This window comes from Acanthochromis polyacanthus, chromosome 16 (assembly GCF_021347895.1).
Source record: "Acanthochromis polyacanthus isolate Apoly-LR-REF ecotype Palm Island chromosome 16, KAUST_Apoly_ChrSc, whole genome shotgun sequence".
Classification (NCBI taxonomy): domain Eukaryota; kingdom Metazoa; phylum Chordata; class Actinopteri; family Pomacentridae; genus Acanthochromis; species Acanthochromis polyacanthus.
Window position 1 is genome coordinate 29,353,772 of NC_067128.1, and position 14,504 is coordinate 29,368,275.

General features: G+C 43.5%; 1 protein-coding gene across 8 annotated transcripts in view; it reads left to right on the plus strand.

Annotated features, from left to right (window-relative positions):
- Nucleotides 1-1,294: 1,294 nt before the first annotated feature.
- epha7 (eph receptor A7) overlaps nucleotides 1,295-14,504 on the plus strand; it is a 96,080-nt gene continuing 82,870 nt past the window's right edge. For all 8 annotated transcript variants that reach the window (XM_022193788.2, XM_022193793.2, XM_022193789.2 and 5 more), the window contains exons 1-3: nucleotides 1,295-1,489; nucleotides 3,027-3,091; nucleotides 3,706-4,375. In XM_022193788.2, coding sequence (XP_022049480.1) covers nucleotides 1,396-1,489; nucleotides 3,027-3,091; nucleotides 3,706-4,375 — 829 coding nt within the window. In that variant the 5' untranslated portion in view covers nucleotides 1,295-1,395. The remainder of the gene's footprint in view (nucleotides 1,490-3,026; nucleotides 3,092-3,705; nucleotides 4,376-14,504) is intronic.

A 14,504-nucleotide genomic window follows, 5' to 3' on the forward strand; every position in this document is an offset into this window, starting at 1 on the left:
ATGAATATTCAAATTGAGGGCCTGACAGATGTAGATAGATGAAACATATTGTTTCAAAAATATATTTGAATGTCACAAAAGACTGTGTCAGACACTACAATTTCAAATTTTGCGTACAAGGTCGGAAGCACATAGGACTATAATGTGTTAAAAAGACATTTATGAGCCACACGACACTGCTTGGGATCCATGTGTTCAGTTTAATAGAGATTTAAAAAGCTATGAGATGCAGCTGCTTTTATTTTGATATCTGTATCCACTTTTGGTGGCTAAGCTGTATCACTGTGTTCCATCAAATCCTGCCATGTGGAGTTTATTCTCAAGCCCAGTTGTTTGGTAAAGTGCTTCAAAAACTGTGCTATGTTTTTAGCAACCAGACAGCTGTATTTGGATCCTGACATGCAGCATAAAATAATCGAAAAACGGGAGTTTAGTTTGCGAAAATATCTCTAAATCCAAATCCAACTACTGTAAAAATGAATGGGAGGCATCTTCTGGCAATGTGGTAAACTGTGGAACGATGTACTTTGTTGCATTTAACCCCACTTTAGGATGAGTCATGCAAACCCTTAAAAGTACGATTACAGACTTGAAAAAGTACCTCAAAAAGTACAAGATAACCTAAAAAAATACTTTAGTCACAGTAATAAGAGTATTTGTAATTCTTTACTTCCACCCCTGCATAGCAATCAATGATAAGTTAACTGCGGCATGTTCAGCATCTGATGTGTTGTTTCTTTCTAATAAACTCCTTTAAATCATACATTCAAATGTCTTTAATTAAAGCTGAATTTATTGTGGTTTTGTAACCCCGCTTCACTGACTCTGTATTTGGGCCCACACTGTTTGCTTTTTGTGCTGCAGAATTAACAGAGGAGCATTTAATTAAGTTGCAAATTGACATAATAGGGGAATGAAGGGGAGTTTTCAAACTTTTCTTTACTCTGTGGAGCTTCATATGTGGGAGCTCTTCATTCTGCAGCCTGTGGTGGAGTGAGGATGGATGTGCCTCCTCGAGCATCCCTTAACGTTTTCCTTAAAAAAAAAAAAAAGGAGAGAAGAAAAAAAGAGACAACCCAAAAATATCTGATCTAAGTTGTGGTAACATTTCCTGCGCCGTGCTCCCCCTCACCAAAACGAGACACTCCTCCAAGGCGCCTATTGGCTCTGCGCTTTCGTGACGTTTTCAATCCTGCTCTGCCATTGGATGATCCCTCCGCTCGTCTGCTTGACTGACAGCAGCGGAGCCCGAGTCTCCTCCCAGCGGCAGCAGACGCTATTTGAGTGGGGACCAGCGGATTGTTGTACATAGAGCCGGTTTAGTGTCGTCAATGGGAAGCACGCGAGACGGTGGCAAAGCGAGTTACGGTCTAGATTGAAATCCGCAGCTGCACCATGCTCTCCACGTCTATTCCGTGTCTGTGGATTACGCTTTGCCTTCATTTATGCTGTTATGTGGACAGCGGGGAAGCACAGAACGCGAAGGAAGGTAAGTTCTTAAAGTTTGGACTCTTCTTCCATCCTGTCGCATATTGGAGAGATCCACAATCCACAGCGATGCGTCTAAATCCAGCAGACAGCGGGCTGACTTTATTTTACGCTTTATTCTCGGCGATTTAAAATAACTTTAAAAAAAATGTTGGATGTCTGGTGGAGTGGGACGTGCGGGGATGTCAGTGCTGTCTGGCTGTGGTTTTTTTTCTTTCTTTTTTTTGTTTTTGCGAGCGACCTCTCGGTGTTTTTACGCACGGCGGTTAAGCGCTGGAGGACGCGGATTAGACGCAGAAGCTCCCGTTTTTACTTCACTCCAGCACCAGTGCGCAATCGGCACAATTAGCCCTCTCGCTGTAGATTAACAATCTATCATGACAAACTAGGTAATATGAGGGAGATCGATCGTTCCAGCAGTGAGTGCGCCCGTCCATCAGGACGCAGTTTCGGAGGGCTGCTTTCCTCCAAAGTGGCCTCGGCTCTGTCAGTCCTGTCTGGTGTTGTTTCTTGGAAGGAAAATACAGCATATTGATGCGGAGCCGTGTTCTGACACGCAACTTGGTCAGAATCAAGGCAATAAAAGCCCCTAAAATAAGAGAAGGTTTATGTAACTCCAAAAGGCTGGGGGATGGCACCTTTAATTGATGGCATTTGGTAAATTAAGGAAATTGGTGCATGCGTAAAAACAGAAATCCACTTTGCTGGTATTGATTTTCACACCAAAAACTCGTAGTGTAATAACGGAGCGCGGCGCGGATGCTGATATGAATTGTAATTCCTTGGTGTTTTTATGCGGGATTTTCCATATCACGCAATGTCCTGTAAAAATGCAACCGGAGCATTAATACAGTTATTGTTTTATTTCTTTTTTTTTTTTAAGCCGATGCGCCTTAGCTGCTGCGCCTCCTTCCCAGGATGGAACTGTCTGATGATTTTAAACACAATTTCAACAACTTCCTTCATTTTTTTATGGAAGCAGCCGCGGTGCCGCTTTGCGCTCTCGCACGCGTCCGGAACATAAAGCAGGCTGCTTTGACAATTTCTCCTCCGCTGATTTCAACTGCAAACGAAGCCGCATGTTGCAGATGGTCTCACTGGAGTTTTGTGGCAGAAAATACCCTCCATTCTCAAGCAGGTGTCTGTGCGTCGCCGGTGAAAGCAGCTGCTTTGACCTTAACTCGACAACTTCCACTCCAAAAATGAGTTTTAATACACGCCAAATTATAAATGAAACGCGCGTAAAACCTCGTGCGTAATGACGCCTGGCACATTCTATGTCTTCCACACTATTTATTTCTTCTTTATACACAGTGCCAGTGTCCTTATCCGTCTACTATAAAGTTCCCCCGCAGACATGAGGACGTGTCTGCTGCAGTGTGTACGTTCTTATTGCATGTTTTCGCTTTAGCTGCTGCTGGCAGAAATTAGGTCACAGGTATATGCGCTATAGATACAGATGTGTGGCCTGTCAGTAATTCCGAGGCCCGTTGCCCCGGTGAGATTTAACCACCTGCCTCTTGGTTTCCTGTCACTAGTGATTCTGCTGGACTCCAAGGCACAGCAGACAGAACTGGAGTGGATCTCCTATCCTCCCAATGGGGTAAGTCTGCAGAATCTCTGCTTCACCTGCACGGATGTAGTCCATATCTGTAGATCCCCACCGCACCCCTCCCCCTCCTTCTCTCTGTGATGTCTAGTGTTTGTGATAGGAATAAAAATATTGAAAGGACACATCCACACAGTACTGTGTTGCTATATTCCTCTGCTCACAAAAGTTTGACCAGAACAATAAGATAAAGGATGCAAAAGAGACTGTTTCTGCATCTAAACTCTCTCGGCTTTTGACATTCAGAGCACAAAGGGCCTTAAGCAAACCTATTCCATCTTGCTGGTCTGATTAAAAGCAGGCAGTGAGAAAGTTTTTAAATAAATAATGTGAGCACAAGCAGATAAACTGAGCACAATCATTCTTTAAAGATGTGTTTGTGTGATAAAAAATGCAATCTGCCTCCCTTCTCTGCAGTTTATTGTACACAGCACCGACTGAAATGACAATATTTCATATACCGTTGTCATATTCATTACAGAGTAATCAGCTCCAGTTCAGGTTTGATTGCCAATCATTAGATGTATATCTCTGCTTGGTGGTGTTCACGCTTAAATGCGTTTCGTTGTATGTGCATTTATTTACAAATGTGTGTCATCTTGTTTCAGTGGGAAGAGATCAGTGGCTTGGATGAGAACTATACGCCCATCCGCACATACCAAGTTTGCCAAGTCATGGAGCCCAATCAGAATAACTGGCTTCGGACTAACTGGATAGAGAAGGGCGATGCCCAGAGAATTTTTGTGGAACTGAAGTTCACCTTGAGGGATTGTAACAGCCTACCCGGTGTGGTGGGCACATGCAAGGAGACGTTCAACTTGTATTACCAGGAAACGGATTCGGAGGTGGGCAGGAGCTTAAGGGAGAACCAGTATGTGAAAATTGACACGATCGCTGCAGATGAAAGCTTCACTCAGGGCGACCTGGGCGAGAGAAAGATGAAGCTGAATACAGAAGTGCGCATAATTGGCCCCCTGTCCAGGCGAGGCTTCTACCTGGCCTTCCAGGATGTAGGGGCGTGTATTGCCCTGGTCTCTGTCAAAGTTTACTACAAGAAGTGTTGGTCTATCATCGAGAACCTGGCCACGTTCCCAGACACCGTGACGGGATCAGAGTTCTCCTCGCTGGTGGAGGTCGAGGGCATGTGCGTGAGCGACGCTGAGGAGGAGGCCGACAACTCGCCCAAGATGCACTGCAGCGCTGAGGGGGAATGGCTGGTGCCCATTGGGAAATGTATATGCAAAGCTGGATTTCATCAGAAAGGAGACGCATGTGAACGTGAGTGCCTTTACTTTTTAAAAAAAATAAAAACATATTCAGGAGTCATTTTATTTACTCATTTTCCAGAGTTGTTTCTTGTCTAGAAATTAGTCAGCAGCTTACTGGATTCCACACGACAAAAGGTGTGCCAAGAAAAAAAAACAGGCTATAAACTGGGGAGCATTTGTGATTTGATTATGCAAAGCAGGTGAATGACAATTTAGGCACCAGTGGCGGAATAGTTGGTTGGCAAATGGGATTAAAGTGGCTGATTTGACAGCAGTAAAGTTGGATAAAATATTAAGGCCAGACATCTTCAGTGTAATAATTGGATTTGCTGTTAATTGATTATGAGGCTCTTAATTTATCTGCATGATTCTGTTGGCACTGGGATTAAATAATAACTTGAATTTAGCTCCTCGGCTCAAACACTCCTTCTCTTTCTAACTGGCTGGGAGCCAAGACAATCACCAGCAGAATACACAGGTCTCAAGGAAGTCCAGCCAGTCTTTCGGTGTCTCTCTGCCCCGGCCAAATGACCCTGACAGAGTGGGAAAACAAATAGCCGTCGTGCTGTGGCGTTTAGCCCTTCGGATATTTGTGAAGGGGCAAAACAGGAAGAGGTTGCTCTTTGCGTTGTTGTGCCGCTGGATCGTGCCATCACAGTTAACAGTAATATGCTTTCTGTCACTCCTAATGCTCAGAGGATTATTTTCAGTGGCCACCTGACTCGAACGATAGAAATCACTGTGGATTAAAAGGGGGTGACTTAGGTCACAGAACTTAAGTGGCCTGGCTTGTCAGCCAAGCCTTGTGTTTTTTTTTCTTCTTCTTTTGCAAAGTGGGCAACCTCAATCTAAGCAGCTTATAAGGAGCAGCAGCCAGTAATAAGTGAACGGAATGCGTCTAAGAACAAATTAGTGTCCCTGGCAGACAAGCTTTTATGCCACGCTGTCATCCATTAGGGACCCCTCTGAGGGAGGTGTGTTAATGAAATATATTAGGCCATGTAATTTAGAGCAACACAGCCTGCCTCAAGTTGTGCCGTGTCTCTAATGTTAGCAGGCTATCGCTGATTCAACCCCACGGAGCTCCGTCTTATTGTTTTTGTTGTTTTAATATGCATAGATGTAAGATCCAGTTGTGCCCTCAGGTTGAAAGAAAGCCCACGATTTATTTCCACAGGGAGAGCAATGCAGCATAACAACCAATAGCTCCGGCTTGTCAGAGTAATTTTAGCCACCTTTTCTTATTGTGTCTCGGTGCAAAGCCCTCGGAACAGACGACTATTGCATGTCTCTATTAATTAATCTGTTTATGTGTCAACTAAAACACACACGCGTAGATACGGGCGGCAGCACAATGAGTGTGCGATCAGGTTGTTTAAAGCCAGAGGAAGGAGGCTCCTTAATGTGTATGTGGATCAAATTCCAGTCTTGACACTGCACTTTTATGAGCTTTATCTCCACTGAGGCATGAGAAGCTTTTGTATTAAGGGGTAGTTAATCTAAATAAAATGAGAATCACGGTGCACCATCAGCACTTCTTCCACTGGCTCCACTGACATCAAATTGTCCATTCAGTAGTTTCCCCCAGAACAATCTAAAAGCTATTCAAAGTATTTCTATCAGCTGAACAGCAGAGCAATAAGTCCAAGTGTGTGTGACCGTAAAAAAAAGTGAGATCCCGTCTAGTGGACCTCAGAGTAGCTTGTCCTAGTGCTGTAAAATACATCTACATCATGTTTCAGCTCAGGAGGTTTTCTCTAATCATAGCTCGTGGTTTAAGCTGCACCTTTACTGTAAAGGTTATATATGCTTAAAATTAAATAGTGCCACATACGGACCAAAGTGGGGAGACAAAGAATGTCCCAAATGAAGATAAGCGGACTCTTTTGAAAGCTTCTCCTCTAATGCATTTTTAGGAGTCGGTAATAGTGATACTTGGAGAAAAGATAAGTTCAAACTACTTTACCACCGGACACAGCTGACAGATGAGGGCTCTTCCGTGTGTTTGTGCTCCAAATTCAACTGATTCTGTTTAGCAGATCCAACAGGTACATTGTCCAAAGCAGATTCAGGCTTTTAAGGATAAGTGGCGTGACCAGAATTTAAACATTGGTGACTGGTGAATCATGATTCCCATATGTTTTTTTAATCTATGTGATCAGCTGTGATTTTGATGTTTAAAATGCTCCGCTCATAGAAAATCCTGCCCATAGAAGACTCCGCTCATCAAAAACTGCCTCTGTAGATAAAATCACTTGGTTTTAAGTTGGGAAAATCTAACATTGAAACCCCTTTTTTTTCCAGTCTTTCCATGTTAGTTCTTGTCGAACAGCTTTTTTAAAGTTGCGTGTGCTGCATTAACCGAGTGGGGAGACTAGAGGCTTCTCTGTGCACGTCTGTCTACATAGCATATACGCTAACCTGCAATGGAGGTTTTTAGCAAGCATCTGTAAATAATTTATTGGTAAGCAGATGCTCAGGAAGTGTGTGTGACATCTACGAAATATGTAGAAGAAGTTACTTTGTTGCAAATACTTGTATATTAGCAGGACTATAGCACATTGTACAAGCGTTCCATTTCTTTAAATTAAAAAAAAAAGTGCAAAAAAATGCCTTGTCCTTGAAATCAGTGAGTAGTCATGACAAATAATCCTGATAATCATTGAGGACATAATCCACAATCAGTGCATGGTCATTTAACTCTTTAAACATATTTTTGTTGATTTAGTCTCCTGATGTGATCTAAAGTTGTTGGACACATCTTTCGTAAAACTCGACAACGGAAAGGTGATTTTAGATGCAATTCGCCCATTTGACAAGCGCAATCAGACCTTTTAAAGTGGTCCGTAACCGCCCTGTTCCATGTACTGTGCTATGATTGCAACATGGACACTGAGTGAACTATACAGCCGGGGGTGGCGGGCGGGGCAGGTGAAGTAAGCGAGTTGAGCTGTCAGTCATGTCACTTGAGGAGCCCCCTGTGTGGATGCGAAAGGCCTTCTCCCCAAACTTGTTGTGATCCACTCATTCATCACCGTCAGTAAAGAGGGACCCCTTGTCTTTCACTCCTAGCCACCCCCATCGCCCCCCTCCCGTCCCCCTGTCTGTCTGTCTGTCTTTAACTCTTTGTGTGGCAATCTGTGGCAGTAAATGTCACTCTTCTTCTCTGCCCGCTGTGTTCGTTCAGTGGTCTCAGTGTAATGGGTGTTGAAAAAGGCCAGTTGAAGTGTCCCCGCAGCCTGCGAGGGCTTCATTTTGCGACGAAGTGCGTGTTGTGAAAATAGCGCCCATTCATCCGCCGGTTCTGTTTAGCGCTGGCTACTGGTTGCAGTGGAGCCACGGAGTCGTTTAGACAGAGAGAGGGCTCTTGTGGGAGGACACTGGCGTCTTTGTTTCGCTCAATCCCGGGAATGTATGTTGTCCGATTTTGACACATCACATCATTGTGGTACTAAGTAACCAGTCCCTGAGAAATGATTAACTGTTGACCGTTGCCCAAAAAAGGGGAGAGGCCTCCTATCTGGTGAAAAACTGATAAAAAAAAAGCCCGTATCTCGCTGCTATCGGTGCATGCTAACAAGAGACTTAATGAGAGGATACAGCATCCTGTAGACGCTGGCATCATCCATCTCAACTGTCAGGGAGTTGGACAGAAGTTAGTTGGAGACTGATTGATGATTGAGCCCCCCAAAGGAAAAAAAAAGGCTGAGCAGTCGGGGTCTGACCACGACAGCTAACATATATGGAAGCCACCAGGCAGCCTGGGTAGCCCAGGCCAAGCCTCATGCCTGGAGAGAAAAAGCTGCATTTAGCATTTCAAATGAAGCCAGGAAGCCAAGACTCAGGAGGTCTTCATACATCTTGATGCTCCCCTGATTGATAAGGTGTGAATTTAATACACCAAATGGCTGTCTTTCACAACTGCTCCGGAGCTTAATTATGCAAATGACAGGTGTGTGCCGAATCCGCAGGAGACCCAAATGGACCTGAATCACTCCAGATTGAAATAAATTGGTGATGGATGGGATCTCATCCGATCACTGCCAGTGTGTGCTTCCTGTGAATAGAAGCATTCTTCCACAGCCCACAGGCTTTCTTCCTCCTTGCTGTCTTGGCCTGGCAGGTAGCAGTCAGGCGCACAGATGTAGTATTCTCTGCTCAGGATGCTTCTACCAATACAGTTGGCAGTGTCCTAAAATTGATCACTTAAGGGAGGAATCCAAGTCTAAGATGCGTGGAGACAAAACTGTTTGGCACTGACCCACTGCATGGAATAGTAGTTTTAAGTTATTTATCAAGTAGCATGCCAAACATTTACTGGCTCCAACTTCCCAAATGGAAAAAAATGCAACTTTCCTTCATTTTATACCAGTATAGACTAAAATTTTCTTCTGTTTTTGGGCTGTCTGTTGGACAGGATGATGTTTTTACTCGTCTGTCAGTAAACATTTTGAAAAATGGTGCTAAAACTAAACATTTTCATCACCCATTAGTACATATCCTATTTTTATTTTTTTACTTGTCAGTTTATGTCTCTGTTCCTTAAAAACAATCAAACCACAAAAACTTCCACTGTCATATAACAGAATATAAGAACAACAATTTGAAAAGCTGTTAATCAGCTGAATTTTGACTGTTTTGTATTTAGCAATCTACTAATCAATTAATGAAATGATTGCTTAAAGTCTGGGAAACTTAAATTTGACTTCTCAGTTTGGGGCGCAGCATTTTCTGAGTTTCAGTGACAGTAATTCTCACTATGATGCTGATGTCCTGTAAGAGTCAGTGTGTTTTATGATTAAATATGCTGTCTTGAAAGTTGCTTCCACTATCTCTACATTACTACTGATTTCTTGCATTCAAGGATATTCAGTATCACCCCCGAAACTAGTTCTCTCTACGGAGGTGGACAGAACAATGCAAATACTAGGTTTCTGTAGGAAAGAGAACAACAGTTGGTCAAATAACCCAAACGGCTAATGAAAAAGGTGAAATATTGCTGCAGAACAGATGTACATGTATTCCGACAGTTCTAATTTCTTCTCATTAGTAGCGACTAAAACCGCAGCTACTTCCTCAGAGGATGAAAAGAGGGCAGAATGTTTGAAATTGTGATTTGGCAGCCTGTGATAAAGAGTATTTATTTTACTTCCACATCCATCTACCCCCCTTTATAAATACACACTTGCAAAGGAGACGTAAAAGCAAGAAGAGATTGTTTCCTGGGATACACTCGCTCTAGCCACTGCCAGCAGCTCTTTCTGTGGGATCCGGCCGCCCTGTCAACACATCAAATTAAACACAAATGCCTCTTTTTGCATACGAAAAAGTCGCGCTCTGAGGCTCATTCACAAAGTTGCTTGAAACGTTGATATTCATATTAACTGCACTTTTTTATAAAGCAAAGGAAACAAAAAGCCGCTCAGGACTAATTATTTGCTGGCTTCCACATTTGCAGACGTCACACTGAGGTGATCTAAAACACACAATCTCAGCTCAGAGAACTGATCTCGGTGAAGGGCAGGAGGCTTTCGGTGTAATGGATCCGTCTGTCACCTCTGCTGATAACCTACAGCTACCGACTCATGCACTCATGAATGTCAAGCAATTGATGTAAAAGCTCAATTAACTTAAACGTTGAAGGTGCACAAACGGTCAGAAAACACATTCAGAAACATTAAAAGACAAATCTAATGGAGATATATTTGCAAATGTTAGCAACCTTAGTGATCTTTACTCTTGACTCTTCAACTCTTTTGTTCAGATCTCACTCTCTTCAGTAGCAGGCTCATGGCAAAGTCACAGCTTGTGTTCGCCAGGCAGGCAGGCAGGCAGGCGGGCGAGTGCTGTTATTTTCAGTCTAATTTAGTCCACTCAGAAACAGCCACAGACGGCATGCCAGTTGTACTATACGTGATGTAGGGCAGACATTTTATGATAGATGCAACTTTTATGGAATAAGAAATTGTTTGGTAAAGGTTAGTAACACCTAGAAAACCACCAAATTCGAATGGACAGAGGAAAGGGAATCAAAAGAAGCACGTATGACACTGAAATTGACTTTGATTTGGTAGAATTATGTTGCTTAAAATTGGACGTGCAGACATTAAGAAACAGGATTACTTATGATATAGAAGAGAAAATGTGCATTTGGTGGTGATTGATGATGTTAAAAGTACATTTCGAAGCAGATTTATTGATGTTTAGTAACTTGGACGTAAATCAGAGATCGACATATTTCCGTGTATGCTCATTCTTGGAACATGAACATTCAAGTTTGATTGATCCTAAGAAAAAAGGGTGTGATTTTTGATACAAAACACTCTATTTCAAGTCAGCAAGGGGGAAAAAAAAGGGCAAGTGGCGACTTATCAGTATTGAGGTCTTGGAATCTGACCTGCCAGTCCAAATTTGTGACCCTACGTTGCCTCACATGAATGGACAGAATCCAAGTAAACATTCCTCATTCTCACGCAAACAAAGGCGTATGGTCAGCCATACGGGTTAAAGACTTTGTAACCCCCAAAAAGGGAGACCTCTGTGACTCTGCGTCAGATAGCGTTATTTCCAAGGTGACACCAAGGGCCACAGTTGACCATGCATGAGGTCAGTGAATATTAACTTCATTTACACATGGCTGCAGACCAGCACAGCGCCACAAAGGAGGCCTGCCGGTTGTGTTTAGTAACGTGAGCACCCCGGCTGACAGGACACTGTCAAAAAGAAGATGGATGATCGCAGCAGTTGACCCCTGATCGCCAGAAGAGTCACCCCTCCAGCCCTCCCTCTCCCCGCATGACAAAGGAGCCCTCCCCACAGCGCAGCGACTCTCATCTCCGCTTGCACTAACAGGTTCAGACATCTCCATCGATCCCTGCTTCCATACCTCTTGCAATTCTAAGCTTTTGCCCTTTTTAGCTATCCAAACTGTGGCGCAGATGTCTTTTTTTGTAATTGCTTGCCTGCTGACTGGTTGAGAGGGATGTGATCAGACAGGCGAACTCCATGTCAGAAGACAATGTCTTTGGTGTTCTGTGTTGTCTTCCCCGTGGCAAGAGGGTGAAAGTGATATGCGACTGGGCCCGGGGTCTCGCCACCTTAAGAGGCAGCGGGGAGGGCCCCTGTTGTCAGTGGAGCTGATCCTCTGGGATGCTTCACACCACTGGCTCTGCGCTTCAATCTTCCTTTAAGAGAAAAATCAATAACTTATTACATAACTTCACACTTTTTTTCCCCACCCCTCCCCTCTTACACCCAGAGCGGAGGAAGCAGAACTTTAAATGTGCTTAGGATGGCTCTGTTGCAGGAAATTCGCGTATTTCTTCCAGAGAGTTGCCTCAGAATGAATTGTAAAACAGGGAGTGCCAGTGTTTGAGAGTGTTTAGGGCTGCAGCTGATTTAGTTATATGGTGAGGATTTTGAAATGTTTGGTCAGAAAACAGTAGGGAAAAAAAGCTCCCCAGGATACACGACAAGAAGAAAAATGTGTTTTGTTACTTGACTGAACCAACCCTTTAAGAGCAGTCCAGATCTGCACAAGCATTCGTTGGCATCTGAGGCCAAAACTGGTGCCTTTGTGTGTCATCGGGAGGCCCGGCCACAGCGGTGACTGGTTTGACATTGTTCCATTCCTTTCTGTGGCAGCTCTGGGACCAGAAGAGGGGTTTGGTGGTGGAGGGAGGCCTGGACCGGGATGGGCGGGGGCTGGGTTCAGGAGGGTTAGTAGGCATTGGCACAATTCAGAGATAATGCTCAGTTGCTGACTGGGGACATTTTCAGTGGCGATTCTGCTTGGGCTGCAGGGGGCTTTGGATCGGTCAGACCTTTAGACCCTGTGCTTTCATCCCCAGAATGTAGAGTCCTCGCCTCATCTGCAGTGTCTTTCAGCAACTGCTCCCCCTTATTTTCTTTTTTAGAGCTGACCACCTCCCCTCCATTAAAGGTAGCTTGCCTGGCTGGCCTTAAGGGCCCGCTCTCCTGTTTCCATGTGAGTTAAATGAACTAAACAAAAGACGATTAGGCAGGGACATTTTCCATGTCACTGAGAATCCATTTCAAAAAGCTCACTCCGCATGATAACTTAAAGAAGCAGAGACCTCTTAGGGGAGGACTGTGCACCGATTCACAATGCGGCTCTGGCAGAGTGAGAGGCCGTAAATTCACTGATGTAATGGGCTTAATCTTAAAATGCCCTTCATTTTCCACCTCTAAATCCGTGCGGTAAATCAGGAGAAGCGCCGAAAGAGAAAACAGGTGTTGGAGTTTGTTGTTTGTCATTTGTATTGCTGTCAGCGGTGACTTTAACGCCGCTGAAGCAGTTGTCTTTCGTGAGATCATATTACTCCCTACTTTAAATTTCACTCATACCCTTTGTAGATGCATTTGTTTGATAGTCTTGACTTCGTAATCTTAGATCTATTCTAAATATTAAGGTTTAAAGAAAAAGACTGGTGTTATTTTGCATTTTTCTCAAATCAAATAAAAAGAGACTGACTTCAGCCTGTCTGTTTCTGAGATTACTGCCTCCTTTCCAATACAATAAAGAGAGAATAAATATCATTCGTGGTGCTCAGTGGATCGAAAGGGGGGGCATTTTAAAGGAAACAATATCTTTGTCATTTTGGAAAAACCTAAGAAAATGCTGTCAACAGTATTGTGGAGACTATTTGTTAGGCAGAGGTGTGGCTAATTGAAGTAACATCTGATATCTGAAATAATAGCAAATGTAAAAAAAATATGTCGTATTTTGTGTGAAACTGAATATAATTAGTGATGCTAAAGTTGCTTGTTGAAGGTAATCTGACGCAAATATAAACTGCGATTACCCGAAGTGACAGTAATATCCGACTCTGACCTGATAAAGCTTTCATTAGTTTTGCTCTTTAATTCCAAATTGTCCCACTTTTGGGTTCAACTTTTTGGACTGGCTGTAGCATTAGTTTTATCCCCACAGCAGGAGCGTTTGCTTGAATTTTCGTATAACTTAATCAGTGTCTGGCTTTGATCTTTGCTGTGTACAACCAAGCAAGCACTTCCTTCGGGCTTTCCCTGCTTAGAGGGCAAAGCTGCATGCCCTCCAACACAGTGTAAGGGAATGCTAATCTTCTCTTTGTTTCTCATGGAAAGCTACTTATCTCCCGCTAAGCACAGGTACCTCGGATGAATGGGTCGGTTGTGCGGTTGTGTGGAGTGCAGCAGCCGCCAGACAGAGCCATTCCAAGTATGCATGGGGTGGAGGGAGGATCCAGCATAGTATGACATCAGATTTTTTACCCGGTTTAATATATGTTTCAGTGGCTCCTTTTAATTTCTTTCTTTTTTTTGGCCCTATTGTAGCCTCGCCTCCCTTCGTCTTCCTCCAAAGCCCATGGGAGGTGTTGGAAATGAGTTTATTTGGAAGGGGTTTGACATTGAAACTCTACCTCGGTCCCGTGAAGAGATTTTCAGCAGGTCTTTTCTTTTTGTTTGTGTGTTCTGCCACTGTTTCCCCCGAGCTGGTTAGGCGCCTCGATCCTCATAGGTAGGAGATTAACATGTCTGCGGGCAAAAACCCAGCTGCTGAGCATCTCTTTCTTTACCGGCAGAAAAAAATAAAAAGGTTTAGAGCAGTGCACCGGGCTCAGAGGGAAAAGAGAAAGGAAAAAAAAAAAATCATCAAACACCTGCTGCTGTCTTTGTTACTCATGTGATCAAAAACCAAACATGTTTAAATAGCTAAAAATTAAAACCTGAAAGAATTCTACCGCATGCTATTAGAGGACTTTGAATACAGTTTAGATGATGCAGAGCTATAAACATAATATCAGCAAGCACTGCAGTAAGCCCAATAAATAACTCATGTCTTCCTTCAAGGTGCACTTGATTTCTCCCAAAAAAAACCTTTGCAGCTATAAAAGTCCACGAGATGAGATCAATCGAGCTGTCCTTTGGCTTTTAAAGTAGAAGGAATACACTCAGCGAGGATTTTTCTCGGCTCTACCTGTCTCCGCTTCGGTGAAATTACTCACAAGATATACTGCCTCTTACATTGCAGGGGAAAACACCACAGGCTTCAGTCCATAAAAGAGATGCAGCCATAGTTCAGCATGCATAAAATGCCAGTAAACAGAGCCTGATGAATGTCCACACCGATGCCTACC